This window comes from Lutra lutra, chromosome 4, assembly GCF_902655055.1.
Source record: "Lutra lutra chromosome 4, mLutLut1.2, whole genome shotgun sequence".
Taxonomy (NCBI): domain Eukaryota; kingdom Metazoa; phylum Chordata; class Mammalia; order Carnivora; family Mustelidae; genus Lutra; species Lutra lutra.
In genome coordinates this window covers 141,105,650-141,131,766 of record NC_062281.1, presented here as the reverse complement: position 1 = coordinate 141,131,766, position 26,117 = coordinate 141,105,650, and the positions used below count along the sequence as shown (strand labels likewise).

Sequence of the window (26,117 nt, the reverse complement as noted above, 5' to 3'; positions counted from 1 at the left end):
GCTGTGAAGTTAGCCACCTGAATCATTTTCCCTTCTGCCTCCAATGGACTTGGAAATAAGGTTCAGTTTAATGAGTATGTTGCAGGTAATAAAACATTATGACTCCCGGGATACTGTGTGGGCCCTCCCCCCCATACACCCCCAGAAATAATGACAGTGAAGAATCCAATTTGCACTCCCTGGGAGAATGGCAGGAAGGCCAAAGCCACCTCTGGCACCTGGAGAACCCTCCCTATAAAACAAGAACACCGGCTGTACCAGTTCCATGAGGTAAAGTGCTTAAGGTTATCAATATAGGGCATTTATAGATTTGGAACACACGGTTTTTAGACCAATCCCAAACCAGCAGCTTTCCTATCCTATAGGCTGTCCAAGCTTCACATTTCTCAAATGGCTCTGGAGACACATTTCGGTTTGGTGGAAAATTCACTCAGAATACTGGGAAAGGAGGTTGGAAAGGCACTGTGGTTCTTCATACGTATTTTCCTCCTGTTACAAAGGTTGTGCTCCAACATGAGGAAATCTGCACTCCAGGCTTCTCTTCGTGCGGACTTCGACTGCAGAGTGTCACTACAGGTGGAAAGATCCATGCCTTTCTGTATTGGGAAGCAGTGACCAATCATATCTTTTGGAATCATGGAACCTTTTCAGTTAAACTGCCCTGCCCTGCATAAGAAAAGCATTTGCCAGTCAGTTTTCCAAAGACAAGTAGAAAGCCAGAGAGGACTCTGAGTAAGCCAGAAATGGTTAGGGAGACAAACAGGAAGACTCTCAGCACCCCAAGAAATCGAGGGCAGCTGCTTCCTGTTAAGAATGGACCCTGGTGGGGTGAAGCAATGAAAGATGAGGCTTCATTGAGGAAGCGATCAGGATGCTTCTCACTCAGACTTTCTGAAACTGGCATTTGCTGGCCAAGATAGTACAGTTTGTAGCCCAAAGAGATCTGTTTTGCAATGCTATCCTTACAACTTTCTGAATGAGTGACCTTGAATAAGTCTCAGTTTCCATGTTGGCAAGATGGAAATAATGGGACCTACTTCCCAAGGCTGTTGACCATTTGGTACATAACCTTCCATCCAGGTTCAGGGTGGTTGGGTTGACCGATAAACTGGAAACAAAGGGGAGAAAGGGGAGGGCAAGTTGCATTAGGAGGAAATAAAGAATTATTTTATGGTCACCAGAAACTTTTAGTTTCCCTGAGAAACCTTGGTTTTCCTAGGCCCTTCCCCTGGGGGAAAAAAATTAAAGAAATTTCAAAACGTTCACTTGCATTCCCACATTCCATAGGGGAGCTGCTAGTCACCAAATATTGTTTGGGTAACCTCAGAAGGAGGCCGCACAGACGAGCCTCCTCCCAGCCTCCAGCAGACATATAATCTGGGGTTATTTATGCCAGCATTCCTACCCCAATCAAAAACTCTCTGACCTGGCTTGTATTTTCCTGATGCTTTCAATTAAGGAAATAACAAAACCAACTCTGTCCTACATCCATGGTTAGGCCTGGCAAAAATGGACTCAGCTAATTACAAATTTGGCCCTGGCTGTTTTCTTAAGATGCCCTACAGGCCTGGGTGTGCACAGTTATAAAAATGAATGAGTACAATTATTTCGCAAAGCAGCCTAACAGTTTAGTTCACATTACCTCTCTCGTTTTTCTTCATCACGTCAAGAGTTTGCATTTGGGAGAATTATTTTCCACGTGTAAGAAGACATTTTTCTAAGCATCATCAAAACGATCCCTTGCTATATTGTGGAACACCATCTCCTAGTTGAAGTAGTAAGCAGTCTGAGATATGCAATGGGGGAAATGTTCCTCAAACTGGGCCCTTTGCAAAGTGACACCTTCTTGGAAAATATCCACTTATCCCTGTGGTACCTTATTATACCTTATTATATTACTTTTAAACGCTGTACATTGGAAAAGTAGCTGGGGACATCAACTGTTTTGTAAACAAATGGATCTGAAGTACCATAGGATATAAAAAAGACAGCCACTGGTGGTCACCAGGTTGTAAAGTAGCTCCCGCCTCTTCTCACTTCCCATGCTTGCCCTGAGAGGTCTCACCTGTGGCCGGGATACCAGTCTCCTTCTGAAGTTTCGATTTCCCTCCTGGGTTTCAGCTCTACATGCTCACTTCCCACTGGACATCTCTACTTCCCTGGTTCAGAGAGCCAAACCACCTAAGCTGGCAAACTCTCTGCTCATCAAGTCTTGCAGATTTATTCCCCCTCTCCCCTCACTGTTGTCACTCCTCTTGCTCAAGGCCACTATCATCTCAAGCTTTAAATAACTCAACCAAATGCCCCTCTTCTATCTGTTCCTCACACTGCAGCCAGGGAGATGATTTCTAAAATACTTTCAATGCCTTTACCTGGTCCTCCTTAAAATATTTAAAAGTTGAGACTCCTTAAATGGTCCCCCCCACAAAAAAGCAAGCAAGCAAACAAGCAACCAGGCTAATATCTGGTCCCTGTTTGGCATCCCAGGTTCATATCTTAGGAGTTCCCCTCTATTCCTGCCACCTAGGTGTTAGGTCACCTTGAGTGTAGCTCAGCACTCTGCCTCGAGCCTTGGAATATGGGGGAGAACTTGGGCTGTGAAGAGACACTGCCTGGAACTGTAGCTCACCTTGGCCACTTTGTGCCTTTTCTACCAAGATGAGGATAAGGGTAATGTCCATCTCCTATGGTTGTGAGGATTAAATTAGATAAAGTGGGAACTGCTCACCACAGACCCAGCATACAGTAAATACTCAGCAAATGCTGACTGCTATTTTAAGGCTGCTACTCAAGGTTACCTATGGTGGCTGCACTCAAGGTCTCTGCTAACACCCCATATTTTAAAAAGGTGTCCTCTTTGAGAGGATGAATTAGTAAAAGTTTCCTTTTCCTCTGGGCTATAGACAGTACTCTGCATCCCCACTAATACCAGACTCCTGTTCATCTTCTAGAATTCCACAAATTCACTCCCGCCTTCCCTTAGTCACTAAAACTTGATGAAGTACCCCTCCTCTCACTCCCACAGTACCCTGCACATTCAGCTCTGTAACATTTACCCTACTATGGTACAACAACCTCACTATTTCTCTCCCTACCCACCTCCCACTTAGACCGAGAGGTTCTCGAAAGCCAGGGACTGTCTCAGTCTCACTCACAACTATTATCACCCATGTCTTTACAAGATGGATATTCATGAAGCATCTGCCAAATTAACTTCATCCTTCTTTCTGTAAATCCTTCTACAACCCCAAATTTCTTCTGTTACTCCATCCCTTCTATACCCTTCATGCGTGCTCTATAGTTTGCTCTGCTTGGGTGGCATTCATTCTTTCTCCGATGCCTGCTGTCCTTCCCCTACCCCAACACATGTACACACACACACACACACACACACACACACACACCTCAGAAAGATGACATACCTCAAATTTGGCCCAATGTTCCCATCAGGGAACAATGTACCTATTCCCGAGGACTGGATGGAAGGGGAGCTTTTAAGGGAATTGATCCTGAGGGAGGTCCTGTCTCCTTTCCCCCCTCTATATTATAATATGGGGTTGCACTAATATTCTGCTTGAGAGGGCTTACTGGGGCAAAGGAAACAAGAAGTAACCTCAGGGGTTAAAAATCAAAGAATTCTCTCAGTTTAAGGATTAAGCAAAGCAATAAAAGAGTTGGCCTCTGAGGTATATATCATGCCTGTCCAAGTCTGTAGGGGTAAGAGAATAGATGAGACTACTTGCAAGAGATTCCAGAGAAGAAAAATTGTACAGCATTCATTGAAGTATAACATGTCATGTCTTCAGTAACCTACTCAAGCTTCCTTTGCCAGGTTGGAAAGCAAGCCCATGAGGAACTAAGGACCCAGAACAGCTGGTGTTGCCAAGATGAAATCAATATGCCTCTGAAACCTCTGATGCTTATGACCCAGCCAGTCCAGATCCTTCTTTTTTTTTTTTTTTTTTTTTTTGTTCAGAGAGATTGAGCACAGGCAGACAGAGTGGCAGGCAGAGGCAGAGGGAGAAGCAGGCTTCCTGCTGAGCAAGGAGCCCAATGTGGGACTTGATCCCAGGATGCTGGGATCATGACCTGAGCCGAAGGCAGCCGCTTAACCAACTGAGCCACTCAGGCGTCCCAGTCCAGATCCTTCTTTCTTCCACCTAATATTTTTAAGCATCTCCTAGTCTCCATCAACCGTGGGGATAACACAGACATACAAGGCAAAGTTTGCCCTTAATTATTCACGGAAAAGTAGGGAAGGCAGGCAAGAACACAAATAAGTATAATCCCATGTGGTTAGTACCACATTCAAGTGCATATAAAGTATACAGTCAGCACAAAGCTGTGAAGAGCAACAGCCAGCGGGGGTGGGTGGTCAAAGGACATAGCACAGAATACATGATCTTTTGGATGGCCTCATCCATAAGAGGTGAGGTTTTAACTGTGACTCACAGGATGAGTAAGAGTTCATTAGGTAAGGAAGAGAAAGAATTGCAAGCAGAGGGAGCTAGATGTATAAAAAGTCACAGAAGCATAAAAAGTGTCCTGTAAGTAGAGAAATGGAGAAATCAACTAATTCAATATGGCGGAGAACGGGAGAAATCATGCGTGAACAGGCAGGGCTGGAGAGCAGGAAAGGTGTGATGACAAAGGGAACAAGCTTGCTCTGAACACTGTTGCATCTTGTTTAGAGAGATGTTTAAGCAGCAAGACCTGGCAGCTGTGTGAAAGGCAGACTGGAATTTGGCAGGGACAGTAGGGTAGAGAGATCTAGAGATCACTGAGGCCCACTGCACTTTCCACGTTCTCAGCATGCTTAAGATTACTTACTCTCCTAGAAACTATCATCAGAAGGACCCTCCCTGTTTTCCAAGTAATTTGAAACTCAACAATGAACCAATCTTTGCCTAACAAAGTGGAGAAATCAGAACCATCCAAGCTGGCAATTGTTAAAACACAGGGAAACAAATATGGCAACTGGCTCTTTCCCATTTGACCAAAATCAACATAAATGCAGAGAGGAAACATACTTGACAGCCAAGGGAGAAACACACAGTGAGCTTCTTTGTTTTCTCCCCAGGACGCCATCAATGCACAGAGCATTTAGAATAACTGATTTGATGGTTACAAAAATCTACCTGCCTCCCCCCCCCCCCCGCTCTCTCTCTCCTTCCCCCTTCTCTCTGAAAGCAATTAGAGAAGAGAGCTTCATTCACACTGAATCTAAAAATAGATGATGGCAGAGTTCACGGACTGACAGCTGCATTCTCATACAGTAACCAGGAAAGGAAAGGGATGGCTAATTTAACTTAACAACTTCCAAAACAAACAGTGCAGAAGTAGTCCAGGATAAAGAGAAAACACGAAGGTCAGTTCTTCAAAGAGCTGGAAGAGGAATGGGGTCACTCTGTGGCAGTTTATTAGTCCTCCCCAAATCCTGATGAAATCAGCTAAGTATTTTGCCCAGATCTGCCCAGAGTCCCTCAGACAAGAGCACTGGCCGATGCAGCTGCTAAGGGAATCCAAGCAAGATCAGGCAGAAGGACCCTGACTTGCCCTCTTAATTTCTTCGTGCATCATGTGGACACCCACAAGCTAAGAAAATCACCGTATTTTCTGGATAAGATAAATGAGCGCATCTCCCAGGCTCCCACCACCATATCGAAATCACACACCCTAGCCCCGGGCAGGGAACCAAAAAAAGTAACCCAGGAAATAAACCAGGATCCTTAAGAGGGAGAAATCAGGTGTCTAAAAGGAGTGACCATTTCTTTTCCTCTCCCGGGTCCTCAAGTGTTTTAGCTTCTCCCCTCAAGCTGGCCTACCCAGGGAGGGGGTTATGGTTGGGCTTCAAAGAAACAAGGGAATGCTTGTGGGCGGGGAGCCCTGGCTCTCAGGGCTAAACATCGGAGCCCCAGCATTCCCATGCCCCACTGCCTCCATCGCCCTGGTGACTAAGCTGTTTCAACAGCTGTGTTATTGCTGGAGTCAGGCCAGTGTTCCTCACACAGAGGATTTGTTTCTCGAGGCTTCTGTGGGGAATTCAGGATCTGGGGCATTCTTTGCAGCTCAGGTCCTACCCTTGATCAACTGGCAAGGGCCTTCCCCAGACTCCAGCTCCAGACAGCCATGGGACCACACTGGGCTGCCACCCAGCTATCCAAGTAACGGACAGCCTTGTAGCAACACAAAGAGCAGTGAGAAGGCAATGTGTCAGAGAGAGAGAGTGAGACAAAAATCGAAAACCACCCTTGGCTGAACCCCAGAAGACCCCCACTGCCCCTCCCTCAAAAAAGGCACCTGCACTAACAGGATGCTTTTCCTGCTGTTCCCCTCCTGCCATCTCCCTCAGTCTCTCATTTGAAAAAACTTCTCTTTCCTTTCAGGTGTTGTTGGCAGCCCCTCTGCCTCCACAAGCTTGCCGCTGGGCAGGAAGTCTAGGCAGCTGGGCCCTCAGACCCTGGCCTCCCCATCTCTCATCACATCACATACACTTATTTATGTTCCCATCACCTGAGAGGTAAGTGGAGTCTGCTGACTTGTCCCCTCACTACCCCGATCTCTAGGCTCTTTGCTAGAAGAAGTAAAGAAGTGGGCACTTCTTTACTAACTGTGCTGAGGGGTGGCCTGTATTTCCTGTGCGTGGGCCCAATTTTCATTTTTAGTCCATTCTAGGCTGCACCCAAGAGCCTGATTACCCCACCAAAATCAATCATGCTATCTTTTCTGAAATTGAAGAGATCATAGAAATGTCGAGTTTTCTTGTAAAGAAGGTACTGTGTTTTTAAAAGAAATAAAAGAATGATCTTTAAAAGCTCCTATTTGTGAGTGCCTACCTTTTCACATACATCTGTGCCAGCCTGACACGGATGATCGGCCTCAGTCTCAACATGAGGAAACTGAGGCCCACGCTCGCCCACATTGCTAGTGCAGGAAAGAGGCAAAACAGGAACCCAGGGGTGCCTGACTCCGTAGCTCAAGCTGTTTGCCATTATGTCACACGTTAGGTGGAGTTAGGAGACCAGTTTCTTGTTCTAGGTAAAGCCACTTATTAGCTGTACAATTTGAGCAAGTCATTTTATGTACCCTTTCGTTAATTACTGAAGTCGGATCCACTAAAGTCCTTCTAGTTCTAACATTCCACAAATGCAGAAGTCTTAACAAAGGACCAGCTGCTGAACTGCCTTCTGCACTTGAGGCATCGTGGCAAAAACAAAGAACAATAAAACAATCCCTGCCCTCAGGGCACTTGTAATGGCCTTAGTGACAAGGGATAAAATCTTGAATCTGACTAATACACAAGTTAAACCATACCAAATACAAAAATACCAGAGTACTGGGCATTACCTGAGAAAAACCCTGTCCTAACTGGAAAAAGACAATAGTACATTTCAACAATGGTGTTTCTCTCCCACCCCCCTTCACCCCCAAAAATATCTTTGTGCTGCCAGCAGGAAAAGCCAGCTACCAGAAGGGATTCCGTCTCTTTCACGGGAAAGCTTTGTTTCTGACAAGTTTCGTAAAGGAAAAAGTAGGCTAGAACAAGCTTTTTATTTCCAACCCACCTTTTCTTCATTCCCATGAATGAGGAGGGGATACAAATGAAGGCAGGCAGCCAGGGAGAAAAATAATATGGCTGGTGGTTCCTGACCTCTTGGATTCCTGCCGTCAGAGAAGCCCGAGAGGCAACATTTAATTGTGGAAAAACCAGCCTTGCTCTTCTCTTATCTTTTTCCTCTGTGACTTAAACCCACAATTACTGGCAACCCCTAGATTCCGAGTCACTCAGCTGGTGGTGGCAGCGATGGCTGTGTCTGTAGCTGAAAAGCAAAAGGGGAGTCAGATTTTTACCTGCCTCCGAAGGCAGCCTTGCGCGAACAGCCCTAACCCAGCTTTACGACTTCTCCCATTAAAAAGTTCACAGATGCCCTCCCGTCGGGAATACCACCATGCGAGAAGTCCAAATGGGAAAAAAAGAAATGCAGTTTCCAGCTGCTGTTATAATACAAAGAACAAGCTATGAGTCTCGAATCCTCAATTCCACATTTTATTTCAGCACTAGAGATGTGATTTTCAATTTCTTTTCTTAAGGATCAAACTCCAAATTCCCTTGCCTGGCCATCACTGCAACTCACCAACTGCCCCTTTCGTCTTTCAGCTTCTCTTTTCTCTCCAATACAGAATCCTTCTGCAGCCTAACGAATGGCCTCACTGTCCTTCATACACCACACGTTCTTTCACAGCATTTCAAGGTGGGAGAGTAGGGATCTTAGTTCTGACTTTCTCATAGGCAAACCAGGTGACCCTGGAGAAGTCACTTCACCTCTGTAAATTTCAATCTGCAGAGTTTGAAGAGGTTGTGTTCCAGATATAATAGATTCTTCTATTCTCATCTTAAATTATTACCCTATTCCAAAACATTTTAATTTATATGTCAACATGTTTATAGTCAAATGTCATTAAACCATGCCTTGTGGGTGTATTCTCCTCAGGATGCTGAAAATTTTCCATGTCTTCTATTTTAGGGTGTTCTCCAATTGCTTAAGTGCTGATCAATATGTGACTTGAAGCTCACCTGGGGTCTCCCTAGATCATGAAGCTGGAGCCCTTACCTTGAGACTCATAAACCTCTGAATCCCACAGATAACTTCGGGGATTCAGTTGAAGAAATACAAATAAAATATGTCTGAATGGGACCTATGCACATTTTTCTCCCAAGTTCAAGGTCCTCGATCCAAAGTTAAAAACTACTGTCCTTTAGTAATCAAAGGCCTATGGCCGGCAACCATGCAGATCCTTGTTTTGCACATTCAGCCCTGCTGTCCTTCTTGCTGGTCTTCTATGTTCTCTCCAGAACTCACACTCCTCCTCTCTGCTCAAGTCCAAGAATAACAATAACTCACCTTTACTGAGCATTTACCACATACCAAGCATTTAACTATGAAAAAGCCACATACGTATTATTCTAGTTTCATCCTTAAAACAATCATATAAGGATGGCACTACAAATTACCTCTATTTTATACACGAAGAAAATGAAGTACAAGGAACTTCATTAACTTAACCAAAGGTGTCATGAAATTTTTAAGTGTCAGATCAAGAATTTAGCCCAAAACACTCTCGTTTCCTTGAACAAAATACAGCTACTCTTAGACGTTTCTTTGCCTCATATATTAGAAAGTCACAAATTCCAACATCTCCTGGAAGATTCCACTCTTCAGGACTCAATTAAAAAATTACCTTTCAGTGAGTTAATCATTTCCCCTTCTTTGTTCATGGAATGCTCTGGGCACTTAACACTGAACACATTGGTGTAATTTTTTCTTTCTCTCTGAACACATTAGTGTAATTTTTTGTTTATTTCTCTCTGGACTAGACTGTGTGCTCCTAATTAATTATTATGAGTACACCTTGAGTATTTATACAGCCTGGGGCTATGTTAAGTATGGAGACAAAAAGATGAACAAGATACAGTCCCTGCTCTCAAAATGCAGTCTTGCAGGATCGAGAGAAGTAAACAAAGAAGGGCCATGAGGTTTTTTTGAAACTGTAGTATAAAAGATAAGGACTTAAAGTACAAAAAATGCCAGCACATAGTAGAAGCCCAATAAATGACCACTGAATGAATAAAGGAAGTTGGGAAGAGGGCCTCAGAAGCTGGCCTGTTGAATTAAAAGATCCACCTTCCCTTTATGAAAACTCTTTGAGGTTATTTATACACTGACTCACCTAAAAACTACTTCCTGTGTTGGTGTCTATGATACATTTTTTAATGTCAGACTAAAAATACACTTCCAGTACACCAACCCTGTCTGCCTACCCAAGGACTAGAAATGAACACAAGGTAAACACATAACAAAAGAAAATTACTAGAAAACTCACTCATGTCAACACTAAGTTCATCCACGCACAACGGGGCATCTTCTAAAATGGTTCACACTTGAGGGTCCGTGAAGTCACCTATTTACAAAGTTGAAGGGATACGGTTTTTATAAAGCCAAAGAATCTGAAGTGAGTCATGGACTCTCAGCAAAAGAGTTGGAGGGACAAGACCTCAGGGATCATCTGGTCTAATTTCCTACTCACAAGACGGAGACGCTACATTGCAGGACAGATAGACTCAGGATGGGGTCAAGGTACAGGACTCCTGAGATCATTTTTGCTTATAACCCCTCTATTTCTCAACTGTGAGACTCTAGACAAGTTATTTAACCTCTCTGGTCTTCAATTTCCTCTCTCCACCAGGGAAACCTGGTAAGATGATGAGATGAAATAAAAGTAAAGTTGTCTTAATCGGAGACGATTTGAATCCTGATTTTGCACAAGAGAGAATCTGATCGCTTTCCTTGGGTGAAGAGCCCATCCTAAACCAATCAGCTGTGGCTGGGGTGCTGAGCTTGTGACCCGTGGCCCACTCAGCAGGCATGGTGGAAGCCCACAGTCTGAGGGAGGGCACATAGTCCGGTTCTGTGAGAATATGGTATGGGGCCAAAGCAAATGGCTGGCAACAAGAGTTCAGTACCTCTGGTACAAGAGTACTTTGTAAAGAAAAGGCCACCCAACATAAATTATCACCGAGGTCATCATGATGAATCTCTCCACCCCAATGAGCTTTTGTTTGGTAACTACCCGTGACAGGCTACTCCATGCTTAAAAAGACAACTCCGACTAAATGACAGGAACTTTTTTTTTTTAAGAATCTGAATTTAAATATTTTCAATCTTCCCCCAAACCTCCCCTTCTTTAGAAGATACAATCTTGCTTCTTAGGTTAGGCCTGGGCTTTCTTTGTGGCCATGATATGAACAACAGGTAAGACAGGAAAAAGACATTCACTGGACAATTATTTTAGGAAATACCCTAGACCAGAAAAATTTAAAAGTCAGAACTTCCTCCTGCTTTAATACTACTACGTCTCCAACCAAATTAGCACTAATATACCAAAGCAAAAGAGGAACCGGAACCATTTTTAGCATCAGTGTGCATACAATAGGTAGACATTAAGGGAAAATTTTTTTTCGAATGTATAGAGTCCTTGGCACTTTTGCAAGTTGAATTCAGCTTTAACAGAGGGTTTTCCTTCACCCATCTAACTTATTTTTGCTTTGGAAAGCATAATCCAGAAAACGGATTTTTCTTCATATTTTCTCACATTAACCAAAATACAGATAGGATTCTCAGTAAAATAACCTCACATTAGCTATGTGATGACTGACTGGCATTTAAATACTGACAGGAATACCCCAAGTTAGAAGAGGAGGAGGTAAAAAAAAACCAACCCTGAAACCACCTCATATATAGTGAGGGTGCCATCAAGGAATCTGCCGCTGCTAGCTGCTTGACTGTTCACACTCCTCATTGATGTCACCAGGATTTATTTTAGTAACCAGGATATACTTGTTATGGATGCAAAGAGAATCTCCTCGTTTATATTCTAAACTCAGAGCAGGAAATCAGACACGTGGGTGATCTGCAGCTGTGGCACTATAAACAGATTCTAGACTGCACTACATTCCCTGAACTACAGTTTGGGAGATTCAAAAGAGAAAAATAGAAAATACACTATTTTAGAAAGACCACTGCCACTTCTGTCCAAGAAGGCTTGGGTGCTGGTTGGGAGAAGGCTCACCCACCTGCACGCAGGTAGCGTCCTTGTTGCCACGTACCACCCACCTACCTACACGGTTAATGTACAACCAGGAGATCCTGCTTTGTCTTCGGCCAGCTCTGCTATGGTGGGTCAGTATCTCAGGGTGTAAGGTTTCTCCATCCAGGAAATGAAAGGATTAACCCCTTTAACATTTTGGGATCAAGTAGCCGATTTGAAAACTTGACAAAAGCCACAAACCCTCTTACTCTAAAAATACATACAACAAAATGACTGAAATTTTATATAGAATCCCAGGGGGATTGCCTGGCCCTTGAAATCCACCTGTAAGCTTCCTGGTTGAAGATTACTAGACTAGCAGCACTCCAAACTTCCTTCTGAGCTCAAAGTCTGCAATCGCACAGGTGATGTTTAATAACAGCAACTGCAAATTATTCAAACCATAAGTGAGTGGTTTGTTATGACTAGAGACTGACCCAATACGATCTCCTTCCCAATGTTAAACCGACCTGAAAGCCAATGGATGACTGGAAGGGAGGAGAAAGAACAGGATATACCAAACTATAAACATTTGTTTAAAAAATCATGGCAAGGTTTTAGAGGAGTCCAACTCTGTTCCTAGGCTGTATTTCTTCACTTGGATATACATAACGTATGACAAAATCTTTGAGCCAGATAATGGAGATCCAAAGAGTTTTATAGTGATGCTGTCGAAGTAATGAGTTTACCAATAATCACACCCAAATGAAACAAAGCCAAAGGTTGCCATTTTCCTGCCGGTATAAACTTGCTCTCAATGGTTAATTCCAGGGTTGTGCCTAAAGAGTGCCTTGAAGGGAAAGGTAATCCATAAACAAAAGCAAACAAACATGGTGTCCCTAATCTCCACTATCCTGGTTAACCGACAAAATACAGTCTTTTCCTGTGATGTTTTTTTCTAACCCAGGTCAGTAGGTAAGACTGATTCATATTAGAAAATTCTAGGTTCTCTAGATGTCCATCAACAGATGAATGGATAAAGAAGATGTGGTATATATACACAATGGAATACTATGCAGCCATCAAAAGAAATGAAATCTTGCCATTTGCGACGACGTGGATGGAACTAGAGGGTATCATGCTTAGCGAAATAAGTCAATCAGAGAAAGACAACTATCATATGATCTCCCTGATATGAGGGAGAGGAGATGCAACATGGAGGGTTAAGGGGGTAGGAGAAGAGTAAATGAAGCAAGATGGAATTGGGAGGGAGACAAACCATAAGTGACTCTTAATCTCACAAAACAAACTGAGGGTTGATGGGGGGAGGGGGGTTGGGAGAGGGTGTGGGATTATGGACATTGGGGAGGGTATGTGCTATGGTGAGTGCTGTGAAGTGTGTAAACCTGGCGATTCACAGACCTGTACCCCTGAGGATAAAAATATATTAAATGTTTATAAAAAATAAAATTTAAAAAAAAAAGAAAGAAAGAAAATTCTATGTTCTCAACTGGGTTTGAAGGGGGCACATGACTCCATAAGAAGAAAGCAGACTGGCCATACAAGCCCATCTCAAATATTGACAACCTCCCTATTTTTTACCTACCTCTGCAAGCCCCACCACATTTAAATTTCCTGGATCTTTTTGGTGTATTTTGAGCTTTTTCAGTTTATCATTTTTGGGGAGGTGAGTGGAGAGGGCAGAGAGAAAATGAGAGGTCATTTCTGCTCATATTGACTCCAATTAAGGTAGATAAAGAAATTTAAAAGATAATTTCAAAAATATTGGTGACACCAGCTTTAATTTAAACTGTCCAGGGTGCCTGGGTAGCTCAGTCATTAAGCTCCCTACCGAGCAGGGAGCCTGCTTCTCCCTCTCCCACTCACCCTCCTCGTGCTCCTATTTTCTCTGTGTCTCTCTCTGTCAAATAAATAAAATCTTTAAAAAACAAAACAAAACAAAAAACCCTATCCCATCAGGGGCAGATAGTACAGTCGGTTAAGCCTCAGACTGAGGCTTGGTTGGTGATCTCAGGGTCTTGAGATCAAGACCAGCAACGAGCCCCATTTGGGGGGCTCCACACTGGGCATGGAGTCTACTTAGGACTCTGTCTGCTTCTCACTCTGCCTCTCCCCCAGCCCCACCCCTGGGGCTCGCTCTCTCTCTCTCTCTCTCTCTCAAATAAATAAGTGAATCTTAAAGAGAAAAAAAACAAAAAACAAAAACTATCTAATCAGAAATGTTTCCTATAAACAGGGACTGTGACATTTTCATGATTCAGAGAAGGTCTCTTTTTTGAAAGGAATGGGAGAGAAGAATTAGATTTCTTCTTAGTAGTTGCTACAATGTATTTTGTTAAAAGGACTATCTGATAAAGCATGAAAACCCAGCCACATGAGTACCATTTTACCAACAGCCTAGCTCCATCATTAGCCATCAGTAGTTTCATGGCATATGGAATCCTCTCCCGCATTAAGTTCTCTTTGTGGACTCTTCCCAAGAGGCATCTGAAAACATAGAATTAAGAACCAAGACTCCTGCTAATGGCCAAGAATACATTCACAGACTTTCTTCCTTTGGTAAATTCACCCCTAACCGTTTTAGATAACATGACTGTTTTTGTTTTTGTTTTTACAATTAACAGACTGTTCTTTTATTCTAATTGTCTTCATGTGATATAAAAATGGAAGAGCACAATCACTTGGTAAAAAGTTAGGCAGGACACTCAGCTATGGAACTTGAGAACAGGGTAATATTCTAATTTTTTTTTTTTTTTTTTACTAGAAATACGTGTTACAGAAATGTTTTCAGTTTGAGAGAAGAAAAATCAGTTGTCAGTTACAGAAATAATTCCATCATTTCATGTAGTCATTTGTAATAATGAAACAAGCAACTATGACTTAACGCTCGATCCTAGCATATATACAGCACAGGGCTCAAGGCAAAACATAATGACTTCATTACCTAAGAACTGAATAGATGGGCCGGCTTTTCCTACCCCATAGCATTTTCCAGTATTTTTTCAGCCTAAGGAATTTTTAAGCCCCTTAAAATTCTAGATTTACTACTCAACACAGATCAACCCATCTTGAGGCTTTCTGCCAATGAATCCCAGTGCTTCTGTTTCAACAGCCTGTAGGTTTGAAAGCTGGGTAGAGACATGTCAAAAAAAAAAAAAAAACTTTCTTTGATCTCTGCACCCAGGTTCCTCAAAAGAAGCCCCATGGAGAGTCTGAGGGTATGCTAAGTATGTGACTTGCAGTTGTAATCAGTAGTGTAACATTCCTTTTCATAAGAAGGCACTGTCTTAGCCAATCCAGGCCTGTCTTTCACAGATACATACATAAATTGAGTGACCGATAATGCACTTTAAAAAGAATGAGGTACACCCACTTTACAGGGTATTTTCAAATAACAGAATTTGGTGTCACAGAAAAATCGAGGTCCAACACATAGATAAGCATTCATTTTTCCCAGTGATTAACCCTATATCCAGATGCCAGATGTCTTGGGTGAGTTTTTCTCTGACACCCCTTTTCAGGGTACTCATGCTCCCCTCCATTTCCTTTTTGTAGTAAAAACTGAAGTCCCATGTCCCTTACAACTCTACAGAAGCACCGTGTTTGTGCCCTGACAAATAGTTTAATTCCAAGCCTCTGAAATATTTAGGAAAAGTTAGTGTTCACCCAATCACAGATTTTGACAGGCTGGTCTACTAGGAATTTGTCATTGCTATTCACCAAAAGGTCAATTACTTCTGCTTCCAAGCATCTATAAGTCTAGATTCCCTTCAGTGGGCTTCCCTTCCCCAGCTCCTGCAGGATATCGTTTTAAAATTGTCACCACTTCAAAGTTCAACTGGCTTTCTATACTTATCAGTGAAAGACAACTGGAGGTTTTTAAATGTTTAAGTTTAGAAGGTGAAAAGTAGAGATTCTATTTAAAATTGCTTTTTCAAATGAGAACTATTTTTTTTTTTTTACATAACTCACACGGAATATCTTGTCAATAATTAAATATAACATATACACTCTCTAACCAGTTTTATAAATTTCCCTCTAATTTATAAATTTCCCTCTAATGTCACCATTTCCCCCCCTAAAACTATCAATCTGATGAAATCTTGGAACCGATTAAGTAATGATAAGCTTTTAAAGAGTCAATGATTTCTACTTTCTGAGGGTTTGTCAAGATCTAAAATTCTAGCTAAAACCTGTATCACCTTACATGGAAAAGTTTAAAAAGAATATATACATTTAACACCAAATGACTAAAAGTCACTTAAAATATATAGTTCTTAGGTTACCTTATCTGCTCAAAGACCCTTCAAAGGTAGGTGAAAACTCTGGCCGTATTTATATTTGTCTTGGAAATCCCAATATTAATTTCATAATCCAAATTGTAAAATCCCTTCTCATTATTTGAAATCTGGAACTCATTTCATAGACTGCCTGAGAAAGTTTAAAGAAAAAATAGAATTGGTCCTGACTTTTCCTTACAATTAAGGTAACACTATTACATCCGAATCTTTGATAAACAGGAAGTCATCCACAGGATCTTGTTCACTACATCCCTGATCCCTTTTCTCCTGTCCTACTTATTGCTGCCAGAAAAGCATCCAAACTAACGGTAAAATATAAGAAGTAGACAGAAGTCTCACACGTTCTTAACATAAGGATCAGAGGAAAACAGACCTATAGTGTCTTATAAATATAATAATATTAAAAATCTCTCTCTCTTTGAGCAAAGACATACCATCACTAGTTTAATGGATGCCTTCCTCAGTGTCCTTTAGCAAAGGTATAAAGAACAAATTTAAGAAAAAAAATATTCCCACAAACCTAACACATAACCTTCTCATATTAAAGTTGACAGCTCCCACCCATGGCTACTGCCCCTAAACAGTATTTTATGACTTGGTTTTCTTGATGGCTCTATGATATCAGTTATTTTATACATTCATTGAAGGAACTGTTAGTTGTCTATCTTAATTTTTCAGTGTGCCCCTATTAGGTATGGGCTTTCACATGGTAAGAAATTTAACAATCTGGGTGCGTGGGTGGCTCAGTGGGTTAAGCCTCTGCCTTCAGCTCAGGTTATGATCTCAGTGTCCTGGGATGGAGTCTCACATCGGGCTCTCTGCTCAGTGGAGAGCCTGCTTCCTCCTCTCTCTCTGCCTGCCTCTCTGCCTACTTGTGATTTCTCTTTCTGTGTGTCAAATAAATAAAATCTTAAAAAAAAGAAATTTAACAATTTTCTAAGATAGGAATCTTTAGTACAATCTTTTCTAGATGGAGATAAAATATATTTTGGAGGCAGAGTACATATTTGAGAGAGAAAAAAAAAACAAGACACATTCAAATTCATTTACATATAGAAATGTTTTAGTTAAAGTCTCACCAAAGGCGGCATTTTTCACATTTAGGATTAATATTTGCTGGGAGGGGGTGCCGGGGTGGCTCAGTGGGTTAAGCCTCCGCCTTCAGTTCAAGTCATGATCTCAGGGTCCTGGAATCGAGTCTCACACTGGGCTCTCTGCTCCACAGGGGGCCTGCTTCTCCCTCATCTCTCTCTGCCTGACTCTCTGCCTACTTGTGATGTCTCTCTGTCAAACAAATAAAATCTTAAAAAAAAAAAATATTTGCTGGGAGGTAGAGGCAAATGAGTGGCTCAGTCGGTTGGGCATCTGCCTTCGGCTCGGGTCCTGGGACTGAGCCCCACATTGGGCTCCCTGCTCAGTGGGGAGCCAGCTTCTCCTTCTCCCTCTGCCCCTCTCCGCCTTCATGTGTACACAGGTGTGCTCTCTCTCAAATAAATAAATAAAATCTTTAAGAAATATATTTGCTGCAAAGTAATTTATTTGTTAAAATATGTAATAGGTTCTGACCACCAAGTAAGATGTGTTGTGTGTGTGTTGGAGGTCCCCCCATATTCAACAATTCTCAGACACCAGCAGAGTGTCCTACAACACAACTCAATTCTGACACTATCTACCTGGAGATGGATCTAATCCCCCAGGTTAAGGGCCGTCCCACAGAGGACCCTCCATATCAGATGCCAATCTCAAGCCCAGGGTGTTACCTGTATTTCTGACCAACTGGCTATAAACTGAGAGGTTTCTACAAGCCCCCATTCGGGTTTAAACTGCTAGAGCAGTTCAAAGAATTACCAGTTGATGACAAAGGATATGAACCAATGGCCAGGTAAGAGATACACGGGACAAGGTCCCTAATGAAATTTTCCTTCCTCATAGTTTGGGGCCTGGCAGGGCGGCATGAGGAAGCATTCTGGTTTGCCAGCCCGGTAGCTCTCTGAACTCCATTCCTTTGGGTTTTTATGGAGATTTCATTACATACACACAACCAATTAAATCACTGGCTACTGGTGACTGAATTGACCTCCAGCCCCTCTCCCCTCCCTGACAATCAGGAGTGGAAGTGAAAGTACCACCCCTCTACTTGTGGTTGGCTCCCCTGGCGACCAGCTCCCACACCCTTAGGTGCTTTCCAAAAGTTACCTCATTAACATAAGCCCAATGGTGGTGGAAAGGGGCTTATGAACAAGGCACCCATTTCACCTTTATGGCTTCCGATGCTTTTTCAGGGACTGAGGACGATACCAAATATTTTAACAAAAGATGCTCCCATTGTTCTTATCACTCAGAAAATTCCAAGGGTTTTGGGAACCAAGAGCCAGGACCAAATATAATATGAGAAATATATTCTGGTGATCTGGATGACCAAATATATATTTCTTATAAATCACAGTATCAAAACATTGCCTATTCCCCTCATCATAGCACATACCTTTCTTTTCTGTTTCCCAACCACTGTCTTTCCCAACTCCTTAAAAGGACATGTTTTGTTCAGTCTTGTATCCCCAGTATTTAGCATTTAACGTAAGGTTGGGACATAATAAAGTTTGAATTAGTGAATGAATAAATGTGTTACACAACCAACAGAGACGACAATGGGCAAGAGAATGTGGATATGTGAAATACCACTGAATGCTTCGGGTTGTTGTGCAAATCTGGACCTTCCTCTCAGCCATTCCTTCTGTCTAGAATGCTCTTCTATTTGTCCCCGCCCTCACCCCCAACTTCTCGTCAGGTTTTCACTCTTTAACATTCACTTTGAATATTTACTTGCTTAGCTCTATATAAACGCACACACACACACACACACACAGACTCACAAATTCACGCACACACCAAGGCGGTCTTCCCTTGGTGTGTTCTAAAGTTCTAAAGTTTAAAGCTTTTTCTTTGTATTTCCACAGCCCCCTGCACAAACTTTGATTGCAACCCCTAGCCCATCATACTGGCATATCATTTATTTGCCCATCATTGCACTTGACGATAAACCCCTTAAAGGACATGGTCTTCACCTGTATCCACATGTCTAGCCAATAGCACAGTGCCAGGCAGTAGTAGACATGACAAAACAGTTTAAAATAATGGGTAAGAGGGGCGCCTGGGTGGCTCAGTGGGTTAAGCCTCTGCCTTCAGCTCAGGTCATGATCTCAGGGTTCTGGGATCGAGTCCCGCATCAGGCTCTCTGCTCACAGGGAGCCTGCTTCCCCCTCTCTCTCTGCCTGCCTCTCTGCCTACTTGTGATCTCTCTCTGTCAAATAAATAAATTAAAAATAATAATAATAATAATGGGTAAGAGATTAAATGAATGGAGGGAGTTCTCCATTCTGGAAATTATCTCAGATTATCTGTTTGTTCCCGATCCCGATAAGATGTCTATCAAGCACATATACTGGCAACTCCTACACAAAATAATTTTAACGATTATATATGGAGATTATTGCTGATGCAGGAAAATTAGAATTAGAAAAAGTGCTTTAATCCAAGGACAGGCCCCAGGCAGAGGTCTCCAGCATACTTTTTTCTCTTTCCATCTCACCCCTGATCCTGTGTCAGTAAAGAATGTTTTTCTTCTCAACCTAAGGTTCTCTATACTGTTCTCAGATGCCATATATAATCACCTCCCCATGAAATGTTTCTATGTCTCATACTCTCAGAATCTTGAACCGCAAGCGAGTAAGCTACAAAAAAACTAAAACAAAACAAAACAACCCTGGTTTTATGCAAAAATGAGTGCTCATGGGCTGGCATTCCCATTTTGACAGAGATCTTTACTAAGTGATGGCTATTCTCAAAGCCTAGAGGGAAGAGACATTTTGAAGCATGGGACCTTTCAGAAATTCTCAAATCACTCCACTGGGGTGAGCTCCGTCCTAACACTACCAAGGTGATGAAGCTTGGTGGTTAGGGCAAGGCTCTCAAGCCAGGCTGCCTGGGTTTGAATCCCAGCCCTTCCGCTCTCTCACCTCTGACCTTGAACAACCTCTCGGAGGCCCAGGGCTTCTATCCCTAGGATGAGGTAGTAAGACTTACCTCACTAAATTGCTAGGAATAGGAAATGGGTTAGTTTAAGTAGGATATTCAGAAAAGGGCCTAGCGAGTAGTAAGTAGTCAGTAATTTTCTGTACTGTTACTGAAACTGGCTCTCAAAGAACCCGAAGAGAGAAAGTATCCAAGGGAGGAAAGGAATGAGAAGAGAGAACACTTACTGATTTGATTGTTCAGCTTGAAAGCGATGTCCAGCTGCAGGATAAACAGCATGAATTGGAACCAAGGACTCATCTCCATGGAGGGAAGGGGGATGTGGACAGAAAACACAATGTCATTGGCTTCAATTTCCCTTGGGATTGCTTCCTCGATGTCTCGGATCTTGTCACATTGGTTGGGTCCCCAGGGCATTAGCCATTTTGTCTTGTGATGGTTTTTACGGACATCCACACACTTCACCGACATGTAGGACACTGCCGTCGTGGGGCCGGGGGCTGAAAAGAAAAGGATTTTCTGTTTTAGAAAAATCATCCACCGAAGTGCTCATTTTGGGGCTAACATTTGCCTCCAATGCTCATACTGCCTTCTCTAATTGGGATCAGTAATAGCTGGGGATCCCCCAAATCCCGGTGAGGACCCTTCAGTGACCTCCACAGGCATCATAAAGTATCTCCAAGAGTTTCCCCATTAGGTTTTCAATCACTGTCATTTTCATTGAAAGAATACCTTTGTAACCACTTTGGTTCAGTTACTTCCTTACTCCAAACAAATGTCACAAAAATCAACTGTGCTTCCGTTCCCACCTGCCTAAGGGCGTGGAGGGCTCTGGGACTTCACAGAGCACAGTGTCTGAAGTCAGAAGACCTGCGACTGAAGCCTGGTCGAACAACAGACTATGAGTTCATCTTGGGTAAATTGGTGAGATCTCATCGTTTCAGGACCCTCATCCGAGAAACAAGATGGTTAGTCTCTAAGACTGGCCAAGACAGTTGGTTTCTAAGATTCTTCTTAGATCTAACACAGCATTTGATGGAGAGAAAGAACTACATTGACCTCGGGCCCTCACTTAGTGTGGTCACTGTCAGAGGTGGGAACAGAAGCTGCTACACTGCAGAGGAATCCAATCCATGCATTTGATCTGTGCATTTCAAAAGCGATCATCACATTTGAACTATACAACATTAAAAAAAAACACACACTTTTGTGATTATAAAACGGTTATAGGACTATAAAAGAAAATCTGCAAAATACAGAAATTTTCAAGTTCAAAACAACATTTACCCAAAATCCCACTAGAGGGAAGTAACCACTGTTGGAAAGCATCAAAATACTATCTTTTCTAGGAGCATGTAATTTGATAAAAATTTACAAATGAATTACATTATAGAACTTTAAAATACATACTAATATTAATATATATTTCTGTAAGATAGGATCACACAATACATAGTTTTAGGGCTTTTTCTTTTTATTCATGTAAAGAAGCAGAGTAGAACAGTGGTGAGTCCCCCCAGCTCTGGAGCCCACCTGCCTGGTATCACATCCTGGTTCCCTCATTCCTACTTCTGTCACCACTAACCCACACTAAGAAGGATTTGCGTGAATTATTAAACCTATCTGTGTATTAATTTTATCATTTCTTAAATGGCAATAATAACATTATGTACCCTTGTGAGTCACTGTATACATTTAACAAGTGAACATGGAAAGTACAGAACAGGGGCACCTGGGTGGCACTGTAGGTTAAGCATCTGACCCTTGATTGCAGCTCAGGTTATGACTTCAGGGTCATGAAATCGAGCTCAGTGTGGGGTTCTGCATTAGGCGTGGAGCCTGCTTAAAATTCCCTCTCCCTCCTCCCCTGCACGCCCCCTACCCTGTGCTCTCTCTAAAAAAAGTGCAAAATATTAGCTATTATATTTTCTATATAATTAAAAATTTAACTGTTTGCAAAATAACCAGTCAACATAACATATCAAATTTAATCTACCTAATCTAATCTCCCCCTCAGCTTGTAAAGTTTGTCTATAAATAAGAATAATTCTTTCCCTAATATTTTTTGTTAGTAATTTATCTTAACTTTTCCATCTATTGTCTAAATTTATTTACAGCATATATAAGTGTAGAGAAGTTCCAGATTTCATAGAATATCTCTTTACCTGGGGTGCCTGGGCGGCTCAGTCAGTTAAGTGTCTGACTTTGGTTCAGGTCATGATCTCAGGGTCCTGGGATCAGCCCTGGATCTGGCTCCATGTTCAGTAGGGAGTCCGTTTCTCCCTTTGCTCCTCCTGACTCATGCCAGCCTGTGTGTGTGCTCCTGGTCTCTCTCTCAAATAAATAAATAAAATATCCGGGGTGCCTACGTGGCTCAGATGGTTAAGCAGCTGCCTTCAGCTCAGATCATGTTCTCAGAGTCCTGGGATGGAAACCTGCATCAGGCCCTCTGCTGAGGGGGGTTCTGCTTCTCCTTTTTTTTTTTTTTTTTTTAAAGATTATTTATTTATTTATTTGACAGACAGAGATCACAAGTAGGCAGAGAGGCAGGCAGAGAGAGAGAGGAGGAAGCAGGCTCCCTGCCGTGCAGAGAGCCCGATGAGGGAGGGGCTCGATCCCAGGACCCTGGGACCATGACCTGAGCCAAAGGCAGAGGCCTTAACCCATTGAGCCACCCAGGCGCCCTCTGCTTCTCCTTTTGCGCACCCCCCCCAACTCATGTGCGTGCACTCTCTCTCTCAAATAAATAAAAATAAAATCTTTAAAAAAAATAAATAACAGGGGTGGGTGGCTTAGATGGTTAAGCCTCTGCCTTTAGCTCAGTCATGATCCCAGGGTCCTGGAATTGAGCCCCATGTCAGGCTCCTGGCTCAGCAGGGAGTCTGCATCTCCTTCTCCCCCTGCTCATCTCTATTGCTCTGTCTCAAATGAATAAATAAAATCTTAAAAAAATAATTAAATAAAAAAATAATTAACATCTTTAAAAAAAATATCTCTTTAGCTTTATGTTTTCCCCATGCTTCTGTGCTTAGACCTTTTTTATCTCCAAATTCAATAAACAGCCACTTCATTAATTTCAAGTAATTTTTGTACAATTACATGTTTTAAAATATTTAAATGTTTGATACATCTGAAATTTGTTATGAGGTAAAAGATGAACTAAGGTCCCAAGTTTTATTTTTTCTAACTATTTAAATTATTATTTACTGAACAGACTCTCCTTTCTTGTTGACTTACGACATCACCTTTATCTTGTGTATACCTACAGATGGCTTTGGACAATCTGCTCTATTTCATGTATTGGACTGTCAATTCATGGCTCGATATAACATGGTTTTGAATCCTATAAAGTGATGGTTTGTATCAATATCTGACAGTAAATCCCCTCCCCCAATCCATTTCAAATTTATCCTTTTTATCCTTTTGCTGGGATTTGATTGAAATTACATTAAATCTACAAACGAATGCGGACAGAATTGGCATCCTTTTCCAATAATTTAGTTTTCCTATCCAAGAACAGTGAATGCTTCTCCATTAACTGGAGCCCATTTTTATATCTCTTTGAAAATTTCTGCAGCTTTCTTCATCTGGGTCCTGCTAGTACAATATGCTTTTAAAACTATTCTTTTATTTATATGTTTATATTTATAAGATGTATCTCTGAAAATGATCAGAGAAAGGAAAACATTTATAGATTATGGTGGTTTAAATTTGTTTAATTCTGTGCATATGTTAACTGGCATACTGTGCTTTCCCACCTTTTAAGAGCAGAAATCATTTCTTACATAATAGAGATCAGGTAACAACTAGAAAAATACACAAAGCAAGAGAAAAGTCACTTAGGAGGCAAGAGTGTGGGGTACCAGAGTGGCTCAATCAGTAGAGCGAGGGTCAACTCTTGATCTCAAGGTTGTGAGTTCAAGCCTCGTGGCAGGTATAGCATTTTCTTAAAAAAAAAAAAAATAAAATCTTAAAAAAAAAAAAAGGAAGGCAAAAGTTTTTTGCCCTGCTTCTAATGCTCAAATACATGTTTTTACTATCCCTTAATATCTGTCCTAATGGTAAATTTTTAGTAAAATGTTATGTTTGCAGTAAGTTGTTGTAATATTGACTCAAATGTACCAGAAAACACAGCACGACTAAACTCTAGCAGGAAGTCCTTCAGTGCACCACAGAATCACCACTAATCCATGCAAGGGAAGTTTTTCTTTAAAACTCAAAACTGTATCACAAAGACATTTTACACCTAATCCACCTAAAATCAGACATCTGGCTTACTAGAAATATGAATCAATTAAACTTTGGTTATCCTGACTTGGCCAAATAATGCCCTCCCAACATTAGAAAAACCAAATGGTACATTTAACTGAACCCTTTTTAATGTGGCTGAAGAAATAAACAGGGAGACAAAACTCATGAATTCTATTTTTGGCTATACTCAAACTGACTATTTGCTGCAGAAAATAGTTACACATTTTAAAACTTCGATTCTTCTAAAATGAACCTAACCTTTTTTCATGTCTTTTCTTCCCTTCCCCACTTTTGAAAAACAAGTCTCTCCCTCCTTAGACCAAAATGAAAAATAACTAGCTGAGTTCCTCAGCTAAGCTCCAAAACCACATTCCAAACTTAATAACAGAGAAGCTGAACACTTTACGGGCACAAAGGCTGCATTTTTAATGGACACAGTGAACGCCTGCCTTTGTAGCAGCCTGAATTATTTTCATTCTTTCATTAGCTTAGTGTATCTTGCATAAAGAAAAAAAATCCCAGGAATACTAATATTTTCATAAATCTCATGGCACCGAACTATGAGAAGCCTCAAGTGCATCTCAAACTGTATTATGGGAATCACAAATATTTTTCCTCACTTGAATAAATTAGTCCTCTAGTCTCTAGTCTCAAAAACCTTTTGCATAACTTAAAAACCTGAAGACAATTCAACATTTCCAATTTTTCCAGTAGTACTCAAAAGGCAAAACACTTGTATTTTTTGAGAAAGTAAATCAACATTCTGATATTCAAACACGGACAGTTAATGTTCTCCAAATAATATATTTACAACTAAAGACAACTTCCTACACCAGCTAAAAGTGAATTTCCAGATGTTTTGTTAAGTAGAAAGCCTATCAAAGTAAACTAAAAACAAAGCTTATAGCTAGTAGAAAGTGTTTTCACTAGCTATAGCCAAAATTTTAAGTACATAGATCACAAAACAGTCTAAAATTTAAAAAAAAAAGTTTGATTTCTAACTTTAAAAAAATAAGAAGTGTAAAGGATTTTACTCTAAGAGGGAAGAATAAAATGGAAAATGTCGAAATTACCTGCAACCTTTGAAGGCACCACAATCAACTAACTAACAGGTATATGTGCCAAAGGCCCTACTTGGTCACTAGCATGGTTCTAGGGATTAATAGAGTTTGTATATTGAAGAAGGGACTGGATGGATTCAGGTCAACAAACTGAGTCATGTTTGCTCAGGTGAAAGCTAAAAATAACCACTCCTCAGTATTCCTAGGATAGTAATGCAGTATCACCCAGCTGTCTCAGCACACAATTTAAGTGTCCCCTCTACCCATCCACAGCATTTAATTGTGCGGGGGGAGCAAAAGCTACTCAACACCAGTACAATTTAGTAGCCAAGCAATCTTGTCAAAAATGAATTTGCCCAGGCACTGCAGATTGGTTAACTTATGGTAGGTTAAGAGAGCACAAAGACCATGCACGGAAGACACAAAACCATGAGCTATTCATTAAAAGCTCAGACCTGTTTTGAGTTCAGTTCTCTTCACTATGTCAAACACAGGCCATTTTCCCCCTTCCTTATCTGTACTTCAACTGCCAGTATTTTTGGCCTCTGCCTCTCCCACTACAGTACAGGAATTATGAAATGTGATATTATAGAACATTTAATTTTAAAGGGATAAGAAATCAGTAAGACTTCTAATTCAAGGTTGTGGAAAAACTGCCCAAACACATCTCGATGCCCCGTTGAAAATTCAGTGGCTCCTCAATGACATACATTACAGAGGTTCATAACTGCATTCACCAAATAGGTCTTGAGTACCCACTATGTGCTAGGCACTGTTAGGTGCTATGGTGAATCCAATAGACATCAGCCATCCAGCCAGGTGGAATGTACAAATAATGGGGGACACAGGCAATAATTCATAATTA

The 26,117-nt window shown here is 41.5% G+C and overlaps 1 protein-coding gene across 1 annotated transcript in view; it reads right to left on the bottom strand.

Moving 5' to 3' along the window:
- The window catches only part of WLS (Wnt ligand secretion mediator), a 103,005-nt gene that overhangs the window by 39,248 nt on the left and 37,640 nt on the right, over nucleotides 1–26,117 (bottom strand). The window contains exon 2 of the mRNA XM_047727031.1: nucleotides 20,168–20,440. Within this exon, the coding sequence (XP_047582987.1) occupies nucleotides 20,168–20,440 (273 nt within the window). The remainder of the gene's footprint in view (nucleotides 1–20,167; nucleotides 20,441–26,117) is intronic.